The sequence below is a fragment of the Bubalus bubalis genome, chromosome 24 (genome assembly GCF_019923935.1).
Source record: "Bubalus bubalis isolate 160015118507 breed Murrah chromosome 24, NDDB_SH_1, whole genome shotgun sequence".
NCBI classification, from domain to species: Eukaryota; Metazoa; Chordata; class Mammalia; order Artiodactyla; family Bovidae; genus Bubalus; species Bubalus bubalis.
In genome coordinates, this window is record NC_059180.1 from 15,546,388 (window position 1) to 15,573,772 (window position 27,385).

Genomic DNA, 27,385 nt, shown 5'->3' on the forward strand with positions numbered 1-27,385 from the left:
ATGGATTGGGTTTTCGTGCCCTCTTCCAGGGGATCAAACCGGTGTCTTTTACATCTCCTGCACTGGCAGGTGGGTTCTTTACCACTAGCGCCACCTGGGAAGCCCCTAAGTGTATCTATTCTCCAAACTTCCCTCCCGTCTAGGCTGCCACATAACCTGGAGGAGAGTTCCCTGTGCTACACAGTAGGTCTGTCTTGGTTATCCATTTTGAATACAGCAGTTGAACCCATTTTCTGAGGCTCCTGCTCACACTTGGAAACTAATTCACCTAACTGGCTTTTCTTTCTGGATTATTTCCTCCCTTAGAGTGTTCTGCTTTCTGAACTGCAGCTGGAAATATGCTGGGGAATTTTTAAGAAGGAGTATATTACTTGCGATTAGAGTTGAAATCACGGCATATTTATCTTCCATCTTTATTTTTACCATAATGTTTGTATGTGTCAACAGTTGAGAGGTCTTTTTGACCCATTGAGATCTGCTAGCCCTACTTTAGAACAGGAAACTCTTAAAAGAATAAACACAAGGTTGGTGGGACTAAGTATGTCTGCATGTAAGGAGTGGTGCTGGAGGCTCAAATATTGGTATCTCTTGACCAAAGTCTTCTTCTCTGAATATGTTTTCCAAAAACGATTATTAATGGGAACTGCGGGTTACTTTTACTTTGCCACATAAGCTCTTCTGAATTGGTAGACCTGGATTCCAGGTTCAACTCAGTCCCCACTAGCTGTGTAGCCTTAGGCATGTATTTTTAAAACATCTTAGTTATTCTTGGCTGCGCTGCTTCATTGCTGCACGTGGGCTTTCTCTAGTTGCAGAGAGCTGGGGCTACTCTCTAGTTGCAGTGGGAGGGCTTCTCATTGCGGTGGCTCCTTTTATTGTGGAGCATGGATTCTAGGGCGCAAGGGCTTCAGTAGCTGAAACACATGGACTCAGCAGTTGTGGCTCGAGGGCTTCATTGCTCCACAGCTTGTGGAATCCTCTCAGACCAGGGATCAAACCACTGTCCCCTGCATTGGTAGGCCTGGATTCTTAACCACATCCAGAGACATCCTGCCTTAAGTAGATTACTCAACATTTCTGAGCCTTAGTTGTCTCACTTGCAAAATAAGACCAATTTCACTTCACAGAGTTGTCTAAGATAAAATGTGAAGGCATCTATCTAGGCATATCTTTATGATTCAAAGAATGAATAGCAGAGCTGCCTCCTCAACATTTTAGTGTGAAAAATTTTCAACATTTCTAGAGTTTAAAGAATTTTATAATAAGACTTCTCTGGTGGTCCAGTGGTTAAGGATCCACTTTGCCAACCAGGGAACTCCCGGTTGATCCCTGGTTGAGGACCTAAGAGCCCACATGCCACAGAGCAACTAAGCCAGAGCGCTGCAACTACTGAGCCCAGGAGCCACAACTAGAGAGTCTATGCACTGCAAAGAAAGATCCTGAATGACGCAATGAAGATCTCCCATGCCACAACCAAGACTCAACACAGACAAATGAAGAATTTTATGGTAAACACTCATATGTTCATCATGGTGTGGTTGCTCCCATGACACAGGCAGGATCTTAGTTTCCCAACTAGGGATCCAACCTGGGCCCCCTTGCATTAGGAGCGGGGAGTCTTAACCACTGGACCACCAGGGAAGTCATTATATTAACTTTTAAAAGCCATGCACAGTAATCATTTCGGAAAAACTTGAACCGAAATTTGGGTGGGAGGGTGCTCAAGAGGGAGATTATATATATATTATGGCTGATAGCCCTTATTGCACAGCAACACCCAACACATTATAACGCAATTTTCCTCCAATTAAACACACACACACAGGTAATTTAAAACTTCCTAATTCCAGCTTCACCAAGAACCTTCCTACGTCGACTCCAGTCCAGAGATCAAGACAGCCGAGCCGCTGGTGCAAGGAGTCGGGTGTGCCCCGCGGCGGGGGAGAGAGTAAACCAGTACGTGGTCTCTACCTCGGCGACACCGGGTTAGGACAGGTGTGCGTCTTGCCGCAGGAGCCAGGACCCGCTTCCGGATCCGCGGTCGGGAGGTGTTGGGGCCGTTGGGACACAGTGCAGGGCTCCACAAACGCCGAGGTCCTTGGTGGGTTCCACATCCGGCTCACCGAAACTTATGGGCGAAAACGCCGCACAACCTCTGTCTCGCGGCTCAGCCGCTTCCTGCTGTCGCGGCCAATCACCCGCCGCCGTGCGACGTGGGCACGGAGAGTGCTAGAAGGCCCGGGGCCTTCCATCTTTATTGAAGGCAAGAAAACTACCCTTTGCCTTCCAGTGCTTTACAAGTCCACCTGCACAGCCATTGTATTTAAGGGCAAGTGAAAGATGAGAAGCCAGACGGACGCCATGTTTAATACGGTCAAAGGACGGCGCCCTTAAGGGCAGACAGAATTGAAGCCACGGTGTCGCCATATTTTCTAGAGGCACCTTCCGGGTCCCTTAACTCTGGTGTGTGTCCAAGCTGCCATGAAGTGAATAAACACCGAGGCGGTGTATTTGTCCCCATCAGAATCCCGAATCCCAGCCCTGCTACTTCGGTTCCCTTGGCTGCGTACGGAAGCCGAGGCTGGGCGGGGCCTCGGGCTCGGGAGCCCTTCTTGTGGACGACGAGAGCTGAGGCCGGGCGCGGGGACCAGGCGGCCGCTGCTCGGGGCTGGGAGGCCCCATGGCGCCGCCCCCGGCCCCGCTCCTGGTGCTGAGACCGGGGGAGACCGGGCCTGGTTGCAAGAAGCCCTTGGCCGTGAGGTTCGCGGATGTGGCCGTGTACTTCTCCCCGGAGGAGTGGGGGTGTCTGCGGCCCGCGCAGAGAGCCCTGTACCGGGACGTGATGCGGGAGACCTACGGCCACCTGGGCGCGCTCGGTGAGGCCCCGGGTCAGAGCCCCCCTCCTGCTTCACTGGGGTTCACAGGGGAGATCAAATAAGGACCCGGAGGATTGTAAGCCTTAATCCCGCCCTACCCCACCAACAGCACCAGCCATCTCCCATCCGTAACGCTTCAGGTACCCCCTCGGGAGTCCTTCCATCCCACATCCGCTTCCTTCTGGAAAGCGCACTGCAGACCCAGTCCAGATAGAGCCTAAACTTCGAGGAGATGCCCTCACCCTGACGTGGGGGGCGCCGTCTTCCCAGGGCAGCCTCTCAAGCCAGCACCGTGATCCCTGTTCTCTCCCAGGATTCCCAGGCCCCAAACCAGCCCTCATCTCTTGGATGGAACAGGAGAGTGAGGCTTGGAGCCCCGCCGCCCAGGATCCTGAGGAGGGGGAAAGCCTGGGAGGAGCTCTGAGAGGTGAGGGATGGTCCCAGGTCTTCCCTGCCTGGCGTTCCAGAGCTTCCTGTCTAGCAGTGTTTCCTTTCAGATCCCCACCTCCGGCACCCCTAAAGGAATGAAAGAGCCAACCGATGTTGGATTCTAGCTAAGGAAAAAAAGGCAGACCTGATACAAAGTTTTCAGAACTTGAGACCAGAATAAGAATCAGGAGCCCAGACTCCCTCTCCTAGAAACGCTGCTCATTCTCTCATTTTCAGGAAAAACTAAAACTCCCTAAGAGGTAAAGCACCTGCCTGCCAATGCAGGAGACACAAGAGACAGGGATTGGATCCCTGAGTGGGGAAGATCCCCTAGAGGAGGAAAATGGTCACCCACTCCAGCCAGTATTCTTGCCTGGAGAATCCCATGGACAGAGGAGCCTGGTGGGCTACAGTCCATGGGGTCTCAGAGTTGGACACAACCGAAGCAACTTGGCATACAAGAATGAAAACAGCTTCAGGTCTGCCTTTTACATTCCTCAAGCAAAGCAAAGTGGTACAAGAGAAAATACCCAGTAATTGACAGCTTGGCTCTTCACTCCCCACTGGCCCTCACCAGAATGCTCCTCAGCAAATGTCTTTTCTCCTCTGTAAATGCCTTAACCCTAGCAAAAAAAATGAGAAACCATAAAAATAATAGCTACTGCTTATTAAGCATTTACTAAGTGATGTTTCTACTCATGTAATCCTCCCAACAACCCTGTGAAGTAAAGAAAGCATTATGATTCGCATTTGACACATGAGGAACCAAGGCCCACCTAAGAGATTTGAACCCTGCTTATGGTTTTTCAAAGCCTGTGTGTTATTCAGTGGGCAGTACCTTTCTGGCACTTCCCTGAGGAAAAGCATCCTATAACCTGAGACAATATAAGCAAATGTGTTTTAAAAAGGAACTTGATTCCTGTTTCCTAGGAGCTACCCCCAACAAAAAGGAAGAGGAACCCGAAGCAGGACTAGGAGCCAAAGCACCGAGAAAGGCTCCTGGGAAGGAGAGGCCTGAGGAGCTGGTTAAACACAACCCTGGCACGACCGTCAGCAAAACCTCGGCCAGAGCACAGCCACCCAGACAGGCTGTCTGGGACCAGGGTGCAGGTGCTCAGTCCCCAGACCCTGTACCCAGCGCGGATGCTCAGGCCAGCCAGCGGCGCCACGTGTGTGCAGACTGCGGCCGGCGCTTCACCTACCCCTCGCTGCTGGTCAGCCACCGGCGCATGCACTCGGGTGAGCGGCCGTTCCCCTGCCCCGAGTGTGGCATGCGCTTCAAGAGGAAGTTCGCCGTGGAAGCTCACCAGTGGATCCACCGCTCCTGCTCTGGGGGGCGGCGGGGCCGGAGGCCCGGGATCCGGGCTGTGCCTCGGGCCCCGGTCCGAGGTGACCGGGACCCTCCGGTGCTATTCCGGCACTACCCGGACATCTTTGAGGAGTGCGGGTGAGCGGCTTCCGCTGACAGGGTTTGAGCCAGACCTCGGCGCTGAGGACTCACTGGGTCCCAAGGGAGGCTCCTGAGTCAGGGCTTTGGGACCCACAGTTCATCCCTTGGGCTTTCCTCAAGGATCCCTCAAGTTTCCAAGCTTGTAAAAAGAGAAGTGCCTGTAAAAAGATTCAAATAGATTAAACTCGACACCCCCTCTCTCCCCATCTTTCAAAAAAAAAACAACAAAAAACGAAGAGAGTGAGATGCTGGACTTTTCTCAAAGTGTTATCTCAGTGGCAGGTGCAACTAAGATCAAAACTGTCTACGAAAATCCCCACTGCTTATCTGCAGCAGAGGTAAATGCCGAGGGGGACTAAGGCTGAGGAGGAGGCCTCAGATGGAGGGCCTGGTCAAGCCCTAGGTAACTGAACCAACAGGAGGCCCATGCAGTGAAGTGCGTGGAAAGTGCACAGAAGCACCAGATGCAGACCTCATCTCTGTAGCTTGCTCTCAAGGCACAGCTGGTAAGTCGCCCACCCTCCCTGAGCCTCAGCTCCCTCATCTGTAAAATGAGGATCAATAATATCTACCTCAAAGGGTTACTGTGAAGATTGACATTGTAACAAGATAATATGTGTGACAGAGTAAATGTGCAATAAACATTTGTTGAAAGAGTGAAAATGACTATTGATATTTTCCACTTCAGATCATGAAAAGAAGTCTGCTAATGAAGCAGGGATGGGTATCAATAGCTGTGTTTCCAGATGAGTCACCTGGGGCTCCAAGTTTCACTGCTACAAGGCAGCAAAGCTGGAAACTGGCACTGCCCACATATTTCTACTACTTCCTATGAGCAGTCAGATTTGGGGAGAACACAGATCAGGGGCTCAGGTAAGAGTGAAGTGAGGGAGCCAGCCTTGCCTGTCATGCAGTCTCATCAGGAAAGTGAGAGCCCCACCGTAGCCAGAGACCTTTCACTGAGAAAGGGCTGTCCAGGGACTTCCCTGGTGGTCCAGTGGTTAAGACTTTGCCTTCCAATTCAGGGGACTAGGGTTCAATTCCTGGTGGGGGAACTAAGATCCCACATGCCTTGTGGCCAAAACCCCAAAACATAAAACAGAAGCAGTGTTATAACAAATTCAATAAAGACTTTAAAAATTATCTAAATAAAGAAAAAGGTCTTAAAAGAGAAAAAAAGTCAACATTCAGTGACCATATTGAATGACTTCTGTTGGAGACACTGCCAGGTGATAAGGGAATCCCAAGATGAGGAAGACTAATTTCCCTCATTCAGCAACACCATCTGTGGGATTTTGTGTACGGCTCCAGGGACACACTGATTCAGGTCCAACATTCAAAAGATTGATTGGGGCTGTAATGGAGGAGTCCAGCGGCACCACCATCCTGGTTGGTGACATGCCAGGAACTGCAACTTGGAAGAAAAGGAGTGGTTGTGCTCCCATAGCATTATGTAAGAAATGGTTGTAGTGAGATTTTTCAGGCAGAGGAAGTAGTGATGGAGGCTTATTTCCTAGAAAGGATAAAAGACGGACACAGTGTGGAGTGGAGGTTAGAAGCATGGGCTCTGAAGTCAGACTGTCTGCCTTCAGATCCTGACTCAGCTGCTTTATAACTGTGAACTTGGGCAAGTCACTTCTTGCTCCAAGTCACCTCTCTATGCCTTACTTTCTTCATCTATAAAACCTGGATAATAATAGCATCTACCTCATAAGACTGATGTAACGATTAAATGAGATAATACAGGATGACGCCTGGTACATCAGAGTTTAACAAACATTGGTTATTGTTGTTATTCAAACACAACACAAAATAGTATGTGAGCAGGACCAAGAGGAGACATGGGCAGGTCTTCTGAATCAAGGAAGTCTTCCTAGAGGAGGTACTTCCAACTGTCCTTGAAGGATGAGAAAGATTTCAACCAGGATGGGCATGTATAGGGAATGATCAGCAGCTCCACTTGATTGAAACATAAAGACTGAAAGTAAAGAATAATGGATACCAGATGCAGCCAAGAAGCGGGAGCTATCTGGGAGGACCACAGATCCTAGTGGGGGATCTTGAGGTTCACCCTGTAGCCACTGAGAAGCCATAGGAAGTCCCTAAGTAGGAGCAAGTTCCTGCTGTCAGAAACTGTCATAAAATGTCTTTGTCTGGACTTCCCTGGTTGTCCAGCAGTTAAGACTCCAACTTTCCAATGCAGGGGCTGAGGGATTGATCCCCGGTCAGGGAACTAAGATCCCACATTCCCTGTGGCACAGCCAAATTAATATATATATAGGTCTTTGTCAAGCTGTGTGCAGTGTGACCCATGAGAGGAGCCTGGGCATGAGACATGAGAAATCTACTGGGCAACTGCTCCCAGGTAGAAACAATTAGTAGTGGGACCAAGCTAGAAAGCAAGACTTTTTTTTTTTTTTTTTTTTGCAGTTGTCCTTGTCTGCTGACCTTGGAACTGGAAAGAAAGGTACTCCTGAGAGACTTCTGTCATAGAACCTGCATGGTTCAGTGAACTGACCAACATGAGCTGTGAACAAGTAAGTCCCAGAAGTTTCAAGTGTGGAGAGCGGCAGCAAAGGAGCCCAAGCACTGGGGGAGGGTGTGAAGGTCCAGGGGTGACCAGTACTAGATGGGGTGAGTTATGGGGGGCAGGGGGAGAACTGAGAGGAGGAGCCATCAAGGAGAGGGGAGCAGAACCAGACATAATGTGTCAAGCAGAACTGCCCAGGTCAGCACTTGGCACAGAGCAAGTGCTGTCTACTCTTTCTCGTTTATCCAGTTAACACATATCTACTAAGACTGGAAGAAACACAAACTGGAATCAAGATTGCTGGGAGAAATATCAATAACCTCAGATATGCAGATGACACCACCCTTATGGCAGAAAGTGAAGAGGACCTCAAAAGCCTCTTGATGAAAGTGAAAGTGGAGAGTGGAAAAGTTGGCTTAAAGCTCAACATTCAGAAAACAAAGATCATGGCATCCGGTCCCACCACTTCATGGGAAATAGATGGGGAAACGGTGGAAACAATGTCAGACTTTATTTTTCTGGGCTCCAAAATCACTACAGATGGTGACTGCAGCCATGAAATTAAAAGATGCTTACTCCTTGGAAGGAAAGTTATGACCAACCTCGACAGCATATTCAAAAGCAGAGACATTACTTTGCCTACAAAGGTTCGTCTAGTCAAGGCTATGGTTTTTCCTGTGGTCATGTATGGATGTGAGAGTTGGACTGTGAAGAAAGCTGAGTGCCGAAGAATTGATACTTTTGAACTGTGGTGTTGGAGAAGATTCTTGAGAGTCCCTGGGACTGCAAGGAGATCCAACCAGTCCATTCTGAAGGAGATCAGCCCTGGGATTTCTTTGGAAGGAATGATGCTAAAGCTGAAACTCCAGTACTTTGGCCACCTCATGCAAAGGGTTGATTCATTGGAAAAGACTCTGATGCTGGGAGGGATTGGGGGCAGGAGGAGAAGGGGACGACAGAGGATGAGATGGCTAGATGGCATCACTGACTCGATGGACGTGAGTCTGAGTGAACTCCGGGAGTTGGTGATGGACAGGGAGGCCTGGCATGCTGCGATTCATGGGGTCGCAAAGAGTCAGACACGACTGAGCGACTGATCTGATCTGATCTCTGATAACGCCCAAGCACTCAAACGACATACTCGTTTCCCATGACTTGACCTCTAAACACAACCCTATTATGTACTTTTGGTAAAGAATCCACCAGCAATGCAGGAAACCCTGGTTCGATTCCTGGGTCGGGAAGATACCCTGGAGAAGGGCTAGGCTACCCACTCCAGTATTCTGACCTGGAGAATTCCATGGACTACACAGTCCATGGGGTTGAAAACAGCTGGACACAACTGAGCAACTTTCACTTTTTCTATTATGTACTTTTAATATTTAGGGTCCATGTTAATGTTTGACAGAAAACAACAAAATTATGTAAAGCAATTATCCTTCAATTAAAAAAAATTAATTTAAAAAATAGTTCAGTTCAGTCACTCAGTTGTGTCCGACTCTTTGTGACCCCACGGACTGTAGCACACCAGGCTTCCCTGTCCATCACCAACTCCCAGAGTTTATTCAAACTCATGTCCATTGAGTCAGTGATGCCATCCAACCATCTCATCCTCTGTCATCCCCTTCTCCTCCCGCCTTCAATCTTTCCTGGCATCAGGGTCTTTTCCAGTGAGTCAGTTCTTCACATTAGGTGGCCAAAGTATTGGAGCTTCAGCTTCAGCATTAATCCTTCCTATGAATATTCAGGACTGATCTCCTTTAGGATGGACTAGCTGGATCTCCTTGCAGTCCCAGGGACTCTCAAGAGTCTTCTCCAACACCACAGTTCAAAAGCATCAATTCTTTGGCACTCAGCTTTCCTTATAGTCCAGCTCTCACATCCATACATGATTACTGTAGCTTTGACTAGACGGACCTTTGTTGGCAAAGTAATGTCTCAGCTTTTTAATATGTTGTCTAGTTTAGTCATAGCTTTTCTTCCAAGGAGCAAGCATCTTTTAATTTCATGGCTGCAATCACCATCTGCAGTGATTTTGGAGCCCCCCAAAATAAAGTCAGCTACTGTTTCCACTGTTTCCCCATCTATTTGCCATGAAGTGATGGGACCAGATGCCATGATCTTAGTTTTCTGAATGTTGAGTTTTAGGCCAACTTTTTCACTCTCCTCTGTCACTTTCATCAAGAGACTCTTCATCAAGTGAAGTTCTTCTTCACTTTCTGCCATAAGGGTGGTATCATCTGCATATCTGAGGTTATTGATATTTCTCCTGGCAATCTTGATTCCAGCTTGTGCTTCCTCCAGCCCAGCATTTCTCATGATGTACTCTGCATATAAGTTAAATAAGCAGGGTGACAATATACAGCCTTGATGTACTCCTTTCCGGATTTGGAACCAGTCTGTTGTTCCATGTCCCGTTCTAACTGTTGCTTCGTGACCTGCATACAGATTTCTCAGGTAAGGTGGTCTGGTATTCCCATCTCTAAGAATTTTCACAGTTTGTTGTGATCCACACAGTCAGAGGCTTTGACATAGTCAACAAAGCAGAAACAGATGTTTTTCTGGAACTCTTGCTTCTTCAATGATCCAGAGGATGTTGGCAATTTGATCTCTGGTTCCTCTGCCTTTTCTAAATCCAGCTTAAACACCTGGACATTCACGGTTCACGTACTGTTGAAGCCTGGCTTGGAGGATTTTGAGCATTACTTTGCTAGCATGTGCAATGAGTGCAATTTTGGGGTGCTGCTGCTGCTGCTAAGTCGCTTCAGTCGTGTCCGACTCTGTGTGACCCCATAGACGGCAGCCCACCAGGATCCACCGTCCCTGGGATTCTCCAGGCAAGAATACTGGAGTGGGTTGCCATTTCCCCCTCCAATGCATGAAAGTGAAAAGTGAAAGTGAAGTCGCTCAGTCATGTCCGACTCTTAGGGACCCCATGGACTGCAGCCCACCAGGCTCCTCTGTCCATGGGATTTTCCAGGCAAGAGTACTGGAGTGGGGTGCCATTGCCTTCTCCGCAATTGTGGGGTAGTTTGAATACTTTTTGGCATTGCCTTTCTTTGGGATTGTAATGAAAACTGATCTTTTCCAGTCCCATGGCCACTGCTGAGTTTTCCAAATTCGCTGGCATATTGAGTGCAGCACTTTCACAGCATCATCTTTTAGGCTTTGAAATAGCTCAACTGGAATTCCACCACCTCCACTAGCTTTGTTCATAGTGATGCTTCCTAAGGCCCACTTGACTTCAAATTCTAGGATGTCTAAATAAAAAAAAAATATTTAGAGGTCATCATTTTAATTTTTTCTCTCTACATGTAATACAACAGAATGGAATCACATACCCACTCCATTATTCTTTCTGGGAAATCCCATGGATAGAGGAGCCTGGTGTGCTAAGGTGCATGGAGTCACAAAGAGTCAGACATGACTTGGTGACTACAGAACAACAGTGGAATGGCATAGGTGACCAGAAGAAGTATTTCTGACTTCCAGGTCCCTGCTTCTTGCCCTACCCCACATACAACTGCATCTTCATGACCTGGCCTAAAATCCCACCTCTCTCAGGTTGCTGAGATTGTGTCTTCAGTAACCCATCATGTCATGGGTTCTGGAGTCAGAACCCTCACTAGCTGTGTGGCCTGAGGTAAGGTCATTCCCCCGGGCTGTGGTCTACTGATGCAGAAGGGTACTTATCTCTTAAGTGTTCTGAGGGATTAAATGAGTTAACAGGCAAATGCACTTAGAACAGAGTCTGGCATGTATTAATAGTAAGTGATTGATCAAGGTAAGCTAATAAATATTATTGATGTCTTAGTCACATCACAGAACCAACTGCAGTTCTTGTATAATTGGCCACTGTTCTGTTAGGACAGCTTGGAATTGGAGGCACAGTGAGATGGAGCCTTGAAAGCAAATGAGTCCTGTCATCCCTTAATTCATCTCACGTTTTTAAACTTTTTTTTTTTCATCTAACTTTTTTTACTTCAATCATGACTTAATAACTTGAGAATCCAGTTCGTTTTCACAATGTCAGCAGGGACCCGTAAATTCGAAGCGTTAATGTTGCATTTCTGGAAGGCGTCTGAAGGAGGCAGCGCCAGGAGGAAAGGCTGTATTAGGAGTCTGAAGACCCAGAGTCACTAACCGTCTGCCTGACCTTGGGTCTTAACTGGGCTTCAGTTTCCTCTTCTGTAAAATGCCTGAACTCTAAGGCACTGAGAAGCATGCGTCCAGTGTCCTCAGTAAGATACAGTAAATGTGTGAAAATATGATAGATGTCTCTGCAGGGCGTAGACAATCACTGTAGGGAATATTTAAGAAACCGTTAGTAGAGGTGGGGGCTGGAGCAGAGGACATTCGCTGAATATTCTTGTGTAACCTTCTAGATGAAAAATAAACAAAGATCTGATAAATAAATTAGTTTGCTAAAAAAATTTTTTAAACACCAGGCCACTGAATAGGCCTTCTTTCGCGGATTGAGAAGGGGACGTCTGTTCGTACCACCCCTGATTCCTGGCCCTGTGGCCACTCTCCCTCGCGCCGCGCACCCGCCTCACCTTTCACCCGCCAGATCAGAGCGCGGACGCCGAAGCAGCTGCGGCCATCTTAACTATGGGCAAGAGGCCCTTGCAAGGCCACCGGCAGAACAGCAAGAGAAGACAACTCGAGGTGGGAATAAACCAGATCATCAATGCCTTTCTCTAAAATGGACGGTAGAGTGCCACCGCCTCTTCTGAGGGCGCCTTCATTTCTTGGCCCACGGACCAATGAGTTCGGTTAACGGGCCGTTTCCCGCCGTCCTAGAGGGACCCCACCACAAGCTACTTCCGGTTGCCTGGGCCTGGAGGGACCGACCCCCACCCTGCACCGGAGGCCGAGTCGCTAGTGTCTCTCCCGGGAGAAGTGGGGGTGGCCGTATGACTCCACCCCCGGCTCCTGATCTGGGCGCCCAGCGGTGTCGGTGAAGACCCGGCGGGAAGAAGGTGGGAGAAGGCCGCGGGCATCGTGAAAGTGGCCCTATATTTCTTCCCCGAGGAGTGGGGTGTCTGCGGTGAAAAACCTGCACCTGGGCGCGTACGGTGACACCCAGCGTTCCGGATCTCCGAGAAGGGAAGGGAGTGGGTGGGATGAGCTGGGCTGGGTGTCTGACTCCACTCCTGCCTCATGATAATTGGTTCCGGGGATCCTCTCCAGATCAGTCTGATTGAAATTCATGAATTACCCTCCACTGTTAGATACCAATACTGGCTCCCCAAGACTTGTGCAAAAACTCAAGAACCTGTACTGGCCTTCAAGGCCCATAATACTCTTAACATCTTCCTCTTTCTCTACCAGCACGCCATTTCATTGGCTCCTGCCAAGTAGAATCTTTGTTTTTTGGACATGTTTCTAGCTTAGTCAGTCTTTGTTCTGCTATTCTGCTCTGTTACACACTACCCTCCAACTCTCACATCCTTCACTGCCTTTCTCAGATGCCATCTTCAAGAAATTTCTTGGGAGAGGGATGAATTTGGAGATTGGGATTGACAAATACACACTACTATATATATTAAATAGATAACTAGAGCTTCCTTGGTGGCTCAGTGGTAAAGAACCTGCCTGCCAATGCAGGAGACATGAGTTCAGTCCTGGTCTGGGGAGATCCCATGTGCCGAGGAGCAGCTAAGCGCAGGTGTCACACCTACTGGAGCCTGCTCACTCTAGAGCTTGTGCTCTGCAACAAGAGAGGCCACCGCATTGAGAAGCCCTGGCACTGCAACTAGAGAGTAACCACCACTCACCGAAACTGGAGAAAAGCCCTCCCAGCAACAAAGATGCAACACAATCAATCAATAAATAAAATTTTAAAAATAAAATAGATAACGAATAGGGACCTACTATAGAGCATAGGGAACTCTACTCAATACTCTAATGATCTATATGGGAAAAGAATCTAAAAAAGAATCAATGTACATGTAACTGATTCACTTTGCTGTACACCTGAAATTAACACAACACTGTAAATCAACTATACTCCCAATACAAATTTATAAAAGAAGGAAAGAAAGAGAGTAAAGAAATTTCTTCTGGAGCTCTTCTGCCCTATACTGGAAGTCTCCAAACTGTGGCTCTGTGTCCATCTCTAGCCCTGAGCACAATCTGCCCAGAAGTCCTCTCTGCACCTTTGCCAGCAAAGCTCCTACCTGGAATCTCTCTTAAAATATCTAGAACAATGCCTGGCACATATGAGGTGCCCAGTGTGCTGTGTGCTTAGTTGCTCAGTCGTGTCTGACTCTGTGACCTCATGGACTGTAGCCTGACAGGTTCCTCTGTCCATGGAGGTTCTCCAGGCAAGAATACTGGACCAACGTGCTGTGCCCTCCTCCGGGGGATCTTGCCAAACCAGGGATTGAACCCAGGTCTCCCACTTTGCAGGCATGTTCTTTACTGTCTGACCCACCATGGAAGCCTGAGGTGCCCAATACATTTTCATTAAATGAATGCAAAGGTGCCCTCAGGCTGCACCTTCATCCCCACACCACCGAGTGCAATCATGGTTTGCCTTTACTTATAACTTGGCCCAGTGCATGCCTCTCTGTCTTTTAAATGTTTATTTTATTTGGGTGCTCTGGGTCTTAGTTTTGGCAAAGGGATCACATGGACTCTAGTTGTAGCTCACAGGCTCAGTGGTTGTGACTCAGGGGGCTTAGCTGCTTCAAGGCTTGTGGGACCTTAGTTCTCCAACCAATGATTAAACCTGAGTCCCCTGCATTGTAAGGCAGATTCTTAACCACTGGACCACCAGGGAAGTCCACATAGGTAGTGGACTTCCCTACCTATAATAAGAAACGTTTATTGAATGATTAGCATTCTGCCCCAGTTTTGTGAAAAGTGAAAGTGTTAGTCACTCAGTTGTGTCTGACTCTGTTGTGACCCCATGGACTGTAGCCCACCAAGGCTCCTCTGTCCATGGAATTCTCCAGGCAAGCATACCCGAATGGGTTGCCATTCCCTTCTCCAGGGGATCTTCCCGACCCAGGGATTGAACCCGCATGTCCCACATTATTTCTGGCAGATTCTTTACTGTCTGAGCCACCAGGGATCCCCAGTTTTGCCAGACCCCAAACCAGCCCTCATCAAATGGTGGAGCAGGAGACCCAGCTGTGGGGAATAGATGCTCAGGATTCCCAGGAGTAGGAAGTCTGAAAGAAAGCCAGAAAGATGAAAAGTAGAAGTGACGTCCCAGTTCCAGCTGGAAGGGAAAAACATTTATTGAGTGAGAAACACCCTCTGCATGTTCTTTACCACTGACCTTACTAGTTTTTGCTGATCTGAATTTATGACACCCACTGGATATTGCAATCTTGACCTTCTCTTTCTCACTTAATTGGCTCTGAGGCATCCAAGTGGTCCCATGATTAGGTCATACTTTATGAATCATCCAAAGGTCAGTGGCCATGTGTGAATTCAAGTTTAAGAGGGAGGCAGTTTGAGACTTCCCTGGCAGTCCCGTGGTTAAGATTTTGTGCTCCCAAGGCATGTCCCACAGCATGGCCAAAAAATAAAAGTTTAGGATGGAGGCAGTTTATCTGTCTCTCAGGTCCCTGGTCCCATAAGAGCTGCTCCTCTGGTTGAGAGTATCTCCTCAGTTGACCCTGGAGTGTGTGGGAATGTCCCTGATCTGCAAGCCCTCAACTGGCCAACACAGTCTAGAAGGGGGCTTCCAGGGACTGGGTACCCACTGAATGCTTCTGTCTTAGTGAAGTTTAGTTCTATCAGCCTGAACATGAGTAGATCTTGGAGAGTTAACAGGGAAAAATGTAAGTTTTGAATCTGTTTCCCAGCACTCATTCAGAAAAGTGATACATTTGGAAGGGGTCAGCAGAAGGAGTCTATCTGGGAGTTGTCATGAGGCCCTACAGTCAGAGACACTGATGTGGTCTTTGAGCCTGTGGCCAAGGCTTCCTGTAGTCGGGGTTTTCCCAGGCCCTCAGCCTGTGCCCAGCTTCAACACCTGGCACTGAGGACTTACCTTCATCCCCATCCAGAGTGCAATTATGCTTTACCCTTATCTTCAACTTGGCCCAGGGCACTCTTTTTTTTTTTTTTTAATATTTATTTTATTTTATTTGGTGGTGCCAGGTCTTAGTTGTGGCATGTGAAGTCTTTGTTGCAGCATGGGGGATCTAGTTCCCTGACCAAGGGTTGAACCCAGACCCCCTGCAGTGGAAGCAATGGAGTCCTAACCACTGGACCGCCAGGGGAGTCCGGGCCCAGTGCACTCTGGAGAGGGACCCTTCACCTGCAGCTGGTGCTATACCTCTCATGCTATTTGCTGACTCACACAGGCAAGAAGTCTTACTACTGTCCCCACAGTGGAAGGTGCTGCAGCCAGAGGCCACTAGTAGACCCACCAGCCTGGTGCCGTGGCCCTCAGGGTCCCATCTAGGGGAGCAGACTCTGCCCTAGGCTCTTCTCCAGGAGGGTCCAGACTCCCCTGCAAGTTTCCAGCACTACCCAGGGCTCTCTTCCAGGTCTGTGTGTGATGGGGATGGGCACTGACAGGTGACAAAAAGCCTTCAGTCTTAATGGAAATTTTCTATTGTCTTTTTTGTCTTTCAGGGGGCCTGAGAGGCGAGGAGGACAAGGGCCCCTAGTCAACTCTGTGCCCTTAGTCGTTGTCCTCTACTGGCCACCCTCCAACAAGCCTCTCTCTTTGGCCAGGCTGACCCCTCCCAAGTTTATGTCTTCCTCTTCCCTTCTTCTGTTGAGACTTTTTTTTTTTGGCTGTGCTAAATCTTAGTTGCAACACGAAGGATCTTCGATCTTCATGGTAGCACGCGGGATCTTTAGTTTCAGCATGCAAACTAGTTGCAGCCTGTGGGATCGAGTTCCCTGATCAGGGATCGAACCCGGTCCCCCTGCACTGGCAGTGCAGAATCTTAACCACTGGGTCACCAGGGAAGTTCAGAGATTGGTTCTTTACTTGCCCAGCTGCCCTGGGGAGAAGCAGCCACCAGATACAAGGAGTCTGCGAAGGTCTCAGGGAGGCCTTTGGAAGGAAGGAGGCAAACAGACCAAAGCTTCAGAGTAAGCCCCTGACCAGCAGATGCGAAGCGCATGTCCATGAAGTGTGTGAAATGCAGTGATTGATTTATCTGGCCAAAGGAAAAATATCAAGGCTTCTTCAGTTCAGTTCAGTCACTCAGTCGTGTCCGACTCTTTGCTACCCCATGAACTGCAGCACGCCAGGCCTCCCTGTCCATCACCAACTCCTGGAGTTCACTCAAACTCACATCCATCGAGTCAGTGATGCCATCCAGCCATCTCATCCTCTGTCGTCCCCTTCTCCTCCTGCCCCCAATCTCTCCCAGCATCAGGGTCTTTTCCAATGAGTCAACTCTTCACATGAGGTGGCCAACGTACTGGAGTGTCAGCTTTAGCATCATTCCTTCCAAAGAACAGCCAGGACTGATCTCCTTTAGAATGGACTGGTTGGATCTCCTTGCAGTCCAAGGGACTCTCAAGAGTCTTCTCCAACACCACAGTTCAAAAGCATCAATTCTTCGGCGCTCAGCCTTCTTCACAGTCCAACTCTCACATCCATACATGACTACTGGAAAAACCATAGCCTTGACTAGACAGACCTTTGTTGGCAAAGTAATGTCTCTGCTTTTCAATATGCTATCTAGGTTGGTCATAACTTTCCTTCCAAGGAGTAAGCGTCTTTTAATTTCATGGCTGCAATCACCATCTGCAGTGATTTTGGAGCCCAAAAAAATAAAGTCTGACACTGTCTCCACTGTTTCCCCATCTATTTCCCATGAAGTGATGGGACCAGACGCCATGATCTTAGTTTTCTGAATGTTGAGCTTTAAGCCAACTTTTTCACTCTCCTCTTTCATGTTCATCAAGAAGCTTTTTAGTTCCTCTTCACTTTCTGCCATAAGGGTGGTGTCATCTGCATATCTGAGGTTATTGATGTTTCTCCCGGCAATCTTGATTCCAGCTTGTGCTTCTTCCAGCCCAGCGTTTCTCAAGGCTTCTTAGGGCAGGGTATATTTATGAAGGCTTGTGGGAAGCACTGAGTAGGCAGTCAATAAATGTGTCCAGTGAGAGAGAGAGAGCTTGGAGGTAAAAATGATGAAGAGAGTTGGTGCCATCTGCTAAGACAACACCCCAGGGGCAGCAGGCAAAGGGAAATAAAGGATGAGTTCAGCTTGAGCTTGCAAAATCCGAGGTGTTCATGGGCCATCCATGCCAGGGCACGGTGGCAAGTGGCTCTGGGACCAGGAATTCAAGGAACTTGCCTTGAGCCAGCGGAGAAGGCGATGGCACCCCACTCCAGTACTCTTGCCTGGCAAATCCCATGGATGGAGGAGCCTGGTAGGCTGCAGTCCATGGGGTCGCTAAGAGTCGGACACGACTGAGCTACTTCGCTTTCACTTTTCACTTTCATGCATTGGAGAAGGAAATGGCAACCCACTCCAGTGTTCTTGCCTGGAGAATCCCAGGGACGGTGGAGCCTGGTGGGCTGCCGTCTATGGGGTCACACAGAGTCGGACACGACTGAAGCGACTTAGCAGCAGCAGCAGCCTTGAGCTAGAGCTAAATGGATGTTCGGGAGGCGTCCTGAAGGGTACGCGGGGAGGGGGTAAGCTTACAGAAAGAGAGTCCTTCCGACCTTTCTCAGACCTCATCCTACCCTCCTCCGGCTGCCCCCACGATCTCCTGAAACTGAAGTTCCCAGAATTTCAATAGCTTGATCAAGTTTCTTTTATCCGCTCCATTCTTTTACCCTCAACACTGGGGGAAGACTGCGGTCACCTAGCGATGGGCCAGCCACGAAACCTAACGTCTGAAATCACCGCGCGGAGCGGGCCGGGGTCGGGGCTGGAGGTCGCTGCTCCAAGTCTGGGCGGGGCCGCGGCGATTCCTTCAGCGCGGCGGGCGCGGGGACCCGGCGGGGAAGCTCGGGCGCTGCGCCTCCGAGGCCCGGCACCGCTCTCTGGAGAACGCCGGCCCCCACCCCCCGTGCCCGGGCCGGTGGCGGCGCCTTCCCGGGCGCCCTGTAGCCGCCGCGGCCATGTTGGCTGAGGGCTCGAAGACAAAGCCACCTGGAGACAGCCGAGTGGCGTCATCCGGGCACGATGGCGCGGGAGCGAAATGCGTGGGGCCGCGTGGCCGCCATCTCTTAGGAGAGCACCTTCAGCCACCTGCCCTCAGTGTTCACCCATCCCCGTGGACCCTCGAGGGGCCGTTCCTACTCTCCCGGCCTCCCCGACTCTTGAGCCCGGTGGGGGAGCGTTCTGGATCTCGGAGGCTCCGTGGACCCTGGCGGGTAGGGGTGGCGCCGGCCGGCCGCCCGGATGGCATTTACGATGGCGCCGCCCCCGGCCCCGCTCCCCGCGCGGGAACCTAACGGGGTCAGGCCCCAGGGGGAGACATCCGAGCCCGTGAGCTTCGCGGACGTGGCCGTGTACTTCTCCCCGGAGGAGTGGGGGTATCTGCGGCCTGCGCAGAGGGCCCTGTACCGGGACGTGATGCGGGAGACCTATGGCCACCTGGGCGCGCTCGGTGAGGCCCCACCTGCTCGCCTGTGCTCACACCCGCGTCCACCCCGCCCAGCCTCTGGATCCTGCAAGTGGAGTGGGAGGCCCCAGGAAGTCGGGACCCTGGGCGGCGGCCTCCCCCGCAGCGTGGGCTTTGCGTTCTCTCCCCCTTCCCTCCAGGCTTCCGAGGCACCAAGCCAGCCCTCATCTCCTGGGTGGAGGAAGAGGCAGAACTGTGGGGTCCAGATGCCGGGCCTCCTGAGATGGGAGAGTGTCTTACAGAAGCAGACACAGGTGAAGTAGTGGGGACTTCCTCTGGGTCCTACCCATCATGTTACCCTCTGCCAACTCCTTACCTGTTCGTCAGTTTCCTGCCTGAATTGCTTTCCCAGCTAAGGTTATTATTATGCCTGATCCCTGCCTAGCTTCTGGATTCAGCCTAGAAAGGGCCCGAGAGTGTGACCCAGGCATCCCTGCCTCTCTACTCCCCAGCTCCTCCGAACCTGAGCCCCTGACCTCTAGCTGGTCTCTAAGTTCCTCTGAGCGCCACATCACCCCCACCTGTTTGCCTGTTCTCTAGCTCCTCCACCACCTCCTGTGTTCACTTTGCTTTTGTTATATTTTTGTTGCAGCCTCCTTTCTCTTGGCTGGTACTGTTTTGTTCCTCTGGTTCATCCTGTCCTCCTGCTGCACTTGTGCCCAGCCCCTTTGAACTTGGCAATGCCCAGCCCCTTCATGCCTCTCTTTGTGCTGTTCCCGCTGCTAGCTGCATACTTAACATCCAGTCATGCTCTGTGATCTAGCTCAATTGTCATCCCCCCGACCCCCATTTCCCCAGCTCCCAGAATGTACCTTGCCCCTGTCCTTCCTTCCCTTTTTGTCTCTACAGTTTTTCTTTCTGTCCCATGCGACTGAGGGTAAAGTGTAACTTCTAACTTCCCTGCCCGTACCCAGCTGAGTCCCAGAGGCAGCTGTATCTAAGAGGCTTCTCTGACCCCATAGTGGGTGTGGGCATCAAGGACCAGGATAAGCTGAGGTCTGAGCTCTCCCCTTGTCTCCCAGCAGGTTCGGAAAACCAGGCAGAAAAAGGACAAAGAGGAGGGAGGGAGGCACTGAGGAAGATTCCTTCTGTGGACGCTCAGCTTCCCGGGCTGACGGCTTTCAAACCCCTCTCTGCTGGCTTTCCTTATGGTTGGCAGCAGCCACCGAAGGTACCTCGCCGGGGTCGTCCGCCACTCTCTGCCCATCCCCCTGTCCCCAGAGCCGACCGGCGGCATGGCTGCTACGTGTGCGGGAAGAGTTTCGCCTGGCGCTCCACCCTGGTGGAGCATCTCTACACCCACACGGGCGAGAAGCCCTTCGGCTGCTCGGACTGTGGCAAGGGCTTCAGCCAGGCGTCCTCTCTGAGCAAGCACCGGGCCATCCACCGTGGGGAACGGCCCCACCGCTGTCCGGACTGCGGCCGGGCCTTCACCCAGCGCTCAGCGCTCACCACCCACCTTCGGGTCCACACGGGCGAGAAGCCCTACCGCTGCGCCGACTGCGGCCGCTGCTTCAGCCAGAGCTCCGCCCTCTACCAGCACCAGCGGGTCCACAGCGGGGAGACCCCCTTCCCCTGCCCGGACTGTGGCCGCGCCTTCGCCCATGCCTCCGACCTCCGGCGCCACGTGCGCACCCACACCGGCGAGAAGCCCTACCCGTGCCCAGACTGCGGGCGCTGCTTCCGGCAGAGCTCGGAGATGGCCGCCCACCGGCGCACCCACAGCGGCGAGCGCCCCTACGCCTGTCCGCAGTGTGGCAGGTGCTTTGGCCAGAAGTCAGCCATGGCCAAGCACCAGTGGGTCCATCGTCCAGGGGCGGGGGTGCGCAGGGGCGGGGGTGCCGGTGGGCTGCCTGTGCCCCTGGCCTCTGCCCCAGGGGACCTGGACCCCCCCGTGGGCTTCCAGCATTACCCAGAGATATTCCAGGAGTGTGGGTGATGGCTTCATGGGTGACAAGGCCAAGGGTGAAGATGTAGACATTGTCTGAGGCCCAAGATGGCCTCAGGGACCTCAAACTCAGGCAACTCCGGGGAGGTCACAAAATTCCCAGAGGGCACTGGACCTGGGGGTGGCGGGTGAGGACCATTTTATCTTAGGCCTTCACCAGTTTCATCTGCTGAGACCTTGTCCCCTATGGTCCCAGACTCTAGAGCCCCCTTTGTTGAGTCAGGGCTGAGGTAAGAACCCCCACTAGACTTCCACTATGGGAAAGGCTGTTTCTCAGCTTAGGTGTAAGAGGACTGAGGTGGAAAATTTTGTTTTATCCACTGACTTGACTGCAGAAGTTAAAAACTGATGGCCAGGTACTGAATCTGGTCTCCCAACAGCCTTTTACATGTAGTTTTAGACCAGCCAGCATTTTTAAGTGTTATGAATTATTTGTTAAGATGTAAAAATCAGGCTATTTCACACACACAAAAAAAACAAGTTTCTGGCCTCTTGAAAAAATCCAAAGATTTGGCGACTTGACCTGAGTTCCCACAAAACCACCACTGACAGGAGCTGAGAGGCCCCTTTGAATGGAGCCCATGCTCTTCAGTTCAGCCCACCTGCCAACTCCTTAGCACTTCCTGACCAGTGTCAGCTGCCACTTGTCATGTCTGTTTCTGGCAAAGCAGGCCCTCTCCATCTGGCATTTTCTACTCATTTACATGACCTGTTGGACTCCTATAGTCATTTTTTTAACAATATGTATTTTTAATACATAAAAATATGTATTTATTTATTTGGCTGGTCTTACTTGCGGCACGCAGGATCTAGTTCCCCAACCAGGGATCAAACTCAAGCCCGCTGCATTGGGAGCACTGAGTCTTAGCCACTGGACCACTAGGGATGCCCCCTCCTATAGTCATTTGAGTTTACAAACTAGTCTATGGCATTCAGTTGTTTTGAATCAGGGATTCAGGTAGAGAGCACATTTGTGAAAGGGCAGCAGGAGAGAAGTAAAAGCAGGCTTCTCTGTTAGATCTTGGCTCATATTGCATTTTATGGTTTACAAAGGACTGTCTTGTCCATCAACTCAATTCACCCTCATAATTGCCTATGGAAGGAAGCATCTGCTTGGAGAGGACAGATCATCAGGAAGAGGCAGTTAGGACTGAATCTTTTCAGTATTTATTTATTTGGCTGCATTGGGTCTAGTTGTGGCACACAAGCTCAGTAGTTGTGGGGCACAGGTTTAGTTGCCCTGTGGTATGTAGGATCTTTGTTCCCAGGCCAGGGATTGAACCTTCATCCTCTCCATTGGAAGGTGGATTCTTAACCAGTGGACCACCAGGGGAGTTCCAGGACTGAATCTGTTGCCCCAAACAAGTGGTGTCTCCACCTCGGCACCCCTCAGCTGACCTACACTTCCTGTTTCTGAAGAAGGACCCAAGAGCCCCTGTGATGTGTCAGATCTTTATTCCCTTCTTGGGCCTCCCTGGGAGAGCCCTATGGCTTAGGCTTTGCCACTTTAGGCTCAGATGGGAAGGCCTCATTACAATTTTTTTTAATGGCTTTATTTCATTTAATCTTTTGCTCTGTGGCATGTAGGATCTTTGTTCCCTGAGCAGGGATCAAACCTGTGCCCCTTGCATAGGAAGCGCAGAGTCTTAACCACTGGACCACCAGGGAAGTCCTCATTGCATTTTTGAACTGAAAGAGATCTTAGGCTTTCCATCCTTGTGCAGTTGGGGACACAGACTGGGAAAGACTGAGTAACCTGCCCAAGATCTAACACAGGGCGAGAGACGCTACGATTCTGGGTTTCCTTCTGTCTTCACCACACCACTCCTGAGTTCCTTGCCAGTGTCTCAGCCAGGGTTCTGGAGGCATCTCCCAGACAGGGACAGAGCAGCCCAGTGTCAGTGAAGCCCAGGTACAGGATGAGTGACAAAGCCAACAAGGCAAGGGAAAAACCAGCCTGAGAGGAGAGTTCCAGGGCCAACAAAATCAAAGCTTGCATCTTCACTCTCTAGGATCTCCATCACAAGCAAAGGGGGACCAGAACAGGAACATTTGGAGTCAATAGCCAGAGGGAACTGTGCTTGTCTATATTCCCAAGCTCTGCACAGAATCCCTCCCCCATCACCCTGCGACTCTATTATTCATCTACCACTCATTTCTTTGTGGTCAGAGTCCAGCATTGCCCAGGTGATGGAAGCAGCCAGCCATGGACAGACAGACTTTCCTGCCACTGGTCAGGACAACCTTTCACCTCAAGTAGGATTAGCAAAGGCTTATGTCCTCGGTTGCCTTCTGACAACTCAGCCCTGTGTCTGGCCTAACTTAGGAAGAAACCAGATCTGTCAACCTAAAGGAACTTCTAAAGGAAGAGCTTGAAAATTTGGGGAAAAGACACTGTTGAGGTAAACTGATGAACTGACTTGATTCCAACCTAATTGGCCCCACCAAGACCTCTCTTAGCCTTAAGTTCACTGGGAGAATCTGCCAACTGTCACAAGGGAAATGTGGGAGTGAGGAGAGGCACCTTGGCAGTAGTAGCTACCTTTTAATCCCCTAAAGAAGCCATCCTTCTGCCCTTCAGCACTGCCTGAGGAACTCACAGCCTGCAACACCAGTTCTCAGCTCAGCCTCAAAACCAGATCTAGACCCTGCCCTGAGCTTGCAAATTAAAAGTATTGTAATTACTATTTTCTCTTGAGTACTTTGAAGTTTTCAAGGCTTGCTTAGGGCCCCCAAACCAAATCCAACTCCTCTGCTTCCTGCCCTCCTGACCCAAATTTCCTCCACTTAATGAATTTTTGAGTGTCATGGAACACCTAAGCCTCAATCTTGCCCCCTTCTTAGCTCCTCACTCCTTGGCACGGATTCTTCCCCCCGGCCCGACCAAAGATAGGGCTTCTCTTTAATTATTGGCTACACTGGGTCTTCACTGCTGTGCATAGGCTTTCTCTAGTTGCAGCAAGTGGGGGCTACTCTCTAGCTGTGGTATATGGGCTTCTCAGTTCAGTAGCTTTTCTTGTTGCAGACCATGGGCTCTAGAGCATGCAGGCTCAGTACTCGTGGCTCACAGGCTTAGTTGCATCCGAGGCACGTGGATCCTTCCCAGACCAGGGACTGAACCCGTGTCCTCTGAATTGGCAGGCAGATTCTTAACCACTGGACCACCAGGGACCTACCATAGGTCTTTGAGGCTCAGTCCACGAAGCAAGTTAAGCCAGGAAGAGGGTTTTTCTAGGGCTTCTTTGGTGCATCAGGAGAAATGCTAATCTCTACTAGTGAAAACCTGAGCCCTATCCACATGGTCTATCCCTAATGTGTCCAGGCCATGTAAAGGGTATTGATTTGAGCTCCAAAGACCCCCTAAGTCTGGGCAGGGTCGGGGGGGGGGGTGCGATATTTGTTTATGTGTATCTTTCTAGGAACATGTGCAAAGACATTTATAATTCAGAGGCTAAAATCTGCCCCAGACCAGTACTTTTCAAAGTGAGGCCTTTTTGCCGCAGAATTATATGCAGTATCTTTTCAGAAAGCAGCTGTCTCCCTGGGCCCTGTCCCTAGTCTGTTGAATCAGTATTTCCAGGGATGGAATCTTATGCCTGCTAAAGTTTGAGAGGACGACTGCTCTGAACAGAAAACTTATTTTTCTGGCTGCTCTTAGCTTTACAAGTGTAGGGGTTGGTCTCTGGGCATGTTCCGAATGTGTCAGGCCAGACGATGATCTTGCCATACACACAGACTCCCATTTCCTTTGTTCTTCCCAAAAGGGCCTGTGCCATGACTGGTCTTTTCCTGGATACCTTAAATCTTGAATATACCAGGACATCACTTGTAGCATCTGACAGAAGGACTTTTACTTATTTTTTTAAGGGTTTTTTCTCTTTTTTTGACTATTATTTATATTTGGCTGCACTGGGGCTTTGTTGCTATGGAGAGACTTTCTCTAGTTGCAGCAAGTGGGGGCTACTCTTCGTTGAGGTGTGTGGGCTTCTCATTGCTTCTCGTTGCAGAACATGGGCTCTAGGGCACCTGGGCTTCAGTAGTTGTGGCACACAGATTTAGCTGCTCCTCAGCACATGATCTTCCTGGACCAGGGCTCAAGCCCATGTCCCCTGCATTGGCAGGCAGATTCCTAACCATGGCACCACCAGGGAAGCCCCAGAAGGCCTTTCAGAGGGTTTGTCCGTTGCATGCAGGGAGGAAGCAGATCACAGAGGTGCCTCTCTCACACTGAGAACCTACCTTGAGTGTGGGCCAAGCCACCATAAACCAAGGCTACCCACTGAATAGCTCTGCCTGGTGCTGCTGCACACCACGGGATGATTCTGTGGATAAAGTGGTTGCCCAACTCAGGACACACACACTCAGGGTCAAGTTGGAACCCTCATCAGAGGCTTCCCTGTGCTTCTAGCCTGTCACTGCTATGGGCGTGTGTCAGGCAGGGGCGTGTGTCAGGCAGAGGCTGGCTGCCTCTCGAAGGCCCACTGATGAGAGAGGACAGGTGCTGGAGGAGGCTGCCTGGCAGTTGGTCATGTACTAACAGACTGAATTTCCATGTGGAAATACTGGTGCCAGAGCCGACTGAAGCCCTGGCCCCACTCCTGCTACTCATGGGGCTCGAGGCCTGTGCTATGAAGAGTCCAGGCAGTGGACCACGTCAGAGCTGGGGCTGGAGGGCTCACTGTACACTTTGCAGGGGACAGCTGTTCTCTGGTATGAATTTCCTGGTAGGTAAGAAGGTTGGAGGTCAGAGAGAAGTGTCTCTGTCTCATGAAGCTCCTTTGTGTGTTTTGGCAATGATCAGAAGGTGCCCCAGGTCCCACTCTTCCCATAATCACTGCACTTGTAGGTTCTGCCTGTGGACCCTCTAGTGCTGGGCCCTGTGAGCCGTTCTCCACAAAGCTTTTTGGACAGACATTGGGATGGGAGAGAGGTATGGAGCTGGAAGCTGATACTTTGGAGGGCAGAAAAGGACTTCTGCTTTATTAGTAGGAAGGTGTCTGTCTGTGATTGTTTGTAAGCCGGTACTGAGAACTGAGATTGCTTCTCTCCAGGCTTTGCCCATTAGCAATTCTCCAAATTCTTGTTCTCATCTCTTTTCAGGAGAATGGAAGATGTCATCTTTCCTCCCAACCAGTTTCCTTCCTTCCTTTGTCTGAGTAGGCAACAGAAGAACAATCTATGGCTCCTGCATCATTCACAAAGGGAGAATTTGGTTCATTAATTGTCAAGAACACTAGTTTTAGCAGCAAGGGTAGAAAAAGGTCAAGAATTGGATTCTATTCAGTTGTCTTTCCAGGATCACTTTTCCTTTGATTCAAAGCTGCACCTATGTTTCTCAGGTCCCTTTCTCTAGAAGCCTCTATCCAAGTCAGACAGTGGAAAATTTTTAATTGCCTTAAAGGCCAGATGGTTCTCTATCCACTTCCCCTCCTGAACTCTATTACTCTCACCTGAAGGAATTCTCATAAGATCCTTGCCTCCCTGTGAGAAAATCCAGGAACCAGGGACTAAAGCTCCAAGGGACTGAGTTAAACTCAGGCTTCGGAGCAGGTGGAGGGGAGAAGCAGGTTAACAGAAAAAGAAGCAACCTTCTTTCTGCAGCAGGATCCCCCCGAACCCAACCTCCTCTGCCCCGGACTGGCCTGGAACCTGTGAGAAAAAGAAAACTGCTGGGAAGGGGAGAGAGGGGAGCCAAGGGTGTCTGTCCTCAGATCCCTGTCTTTCATTCTTCAGAAAGATAAACTCTAATGAAGGGTAAATGAGGGCGGGAAAAGCCCTGAAAGTACAGGTCAGAGAAGACGAGACACGCCAGGACCTCCCTCGCACTCCTCCCGGGGGCACTTCTGGTGCACAGAGGTGGAACCGGCCTGCGCACCCTGCAACCAATCAGAAAGGTGCCTCACGTTCCCTGGCGACCCTTAAGGCTTAATAGGTGGTGTAGTGGTAAGAGGCGGGATGGTGAGAGCACGAGCTCCACCAGCCAATCGCGGAGCTCCCTGGGAGGGAGGGGCGGTGCCTCTGGAAACTGGAGGCGGGGCTGTTTCCTTGGCAACGATCCTAGCCCTCCCAGAGCGGGGGAAGGGTGGAGATTAGGAGAAGCAGCGAGATGCGGGGGGCGGGGGGGACCAGGAGGAGTGAGGGTGGGAGCGCCCGTATGGGGGAGTGGAGTTCGAAGAGGGGCGTCCCGGACTCAGGAGCCTCGATGAGGCTAAGTCGGGGGTGAGGGTAGGGGGTAGGTCTGTCCAGGTTCCCGAGACGCGGCCAGAACTGACCCCAAGGCCCGGGAGGGGAGGGGAGCTAGACACCGCCCCCGCTGGCGCCGGGAAGCGTCGCTCCTTCTCGCTGACCTTGGTCTCTCTTGTTGCCTCGCCCTTGGCCACAAGCACTGACGGACGCAGGGCCCAGGAGACGGACAGATAGGCCCTCGGGCGGACGAAGACCTACGACATAGGCACATAAACTGCCCGAGCCTCTCCCGCGGGCTCCAGGGCGCCCAGTCTTCCCCTTACCTCGACGTCGGGGCCATCCTGCCCAGGGTTAATGCCAACGAGTTTCCACCTCCAGCCGCTCCTAGAGAGGCC

The 27,385-nt window shown here is 50.7% G+C and overlaps 1 protein-coding gene and 1 long non-coding RNA gene across 2 annotated transcripts; one reads left to right on the top strand and one right to left on the bottom strand.

The window, feature by feature from the left end:
• LOC102411901 (zinc finger protein 764) lies at window positions 1-23,491 on the top strand. Its single transcript, XM_044935834.1, has 8 exons — window positions 1-2,876; window positions 3,190-3,303; window positions 4,236-4,754; window positions 11,856-11,953; window positions 18,207-18,434; window positions 18,610-18,841; window positions 18,997-19,110; window positions 19,882-23,491. The coding sequence occupies exons 1-8, from the start codon at window positions 2,681-2,683 to the stop codon at window positions 20,793-20,795; spliced, it is 2,415 nt and encodes an 804-aa protein (XP_044791769.1). The 5' UTR covers window positions 1-2,680; the 3' UTR covers window positions 20,796-23,491.
• Window positions 23,492-25,756: 2,265 nt separating this feature from the next.
• LOC112581738 lies at window positions 25,757-27,277 on the bottom strand. Its single transcript, XR_003106329.2, has 2 exons — window positions 27,152-27,277; window positions 25,757-25,989 (listed from the first exon to the last, which is right to left on the bottom strand). It is a non-coding gene; the product is annotated as an uncharacterized LOC112581738 (long non-coding RNA).
• Window positions 27,278-27,385: the final 108 nt, after the last annotated feature.

What these genes read in the sequence shown, in the direction of transcription:
- LOC102411901 (XM_044935834.1), top strand. Translation starts at nt 2,681, where the DNA reads ATGGCGCCGCCCCCGGCCCCGCTCCTGGTGCTGAGACCGGGGGAGACC. An exon ending in CATCTTTGAGGAGTGCGGGT is followed by an intron (nt 4,755 to 11,855) that starts GAGCGGCTTCCG and finishes TTCACCCGCCAG; the next exon opens with ATCAGAGCGCGGACGCCGAA. An exon ending in TCTTACAGAAGCAGACACAG is followed by an intron (nt 19,111 to 19,881) that starts GTGAAGTAGTGG and finishes GTCTCCCAGCAG; the next exon opens with GTTCGGAAAACCAGGCAGAA.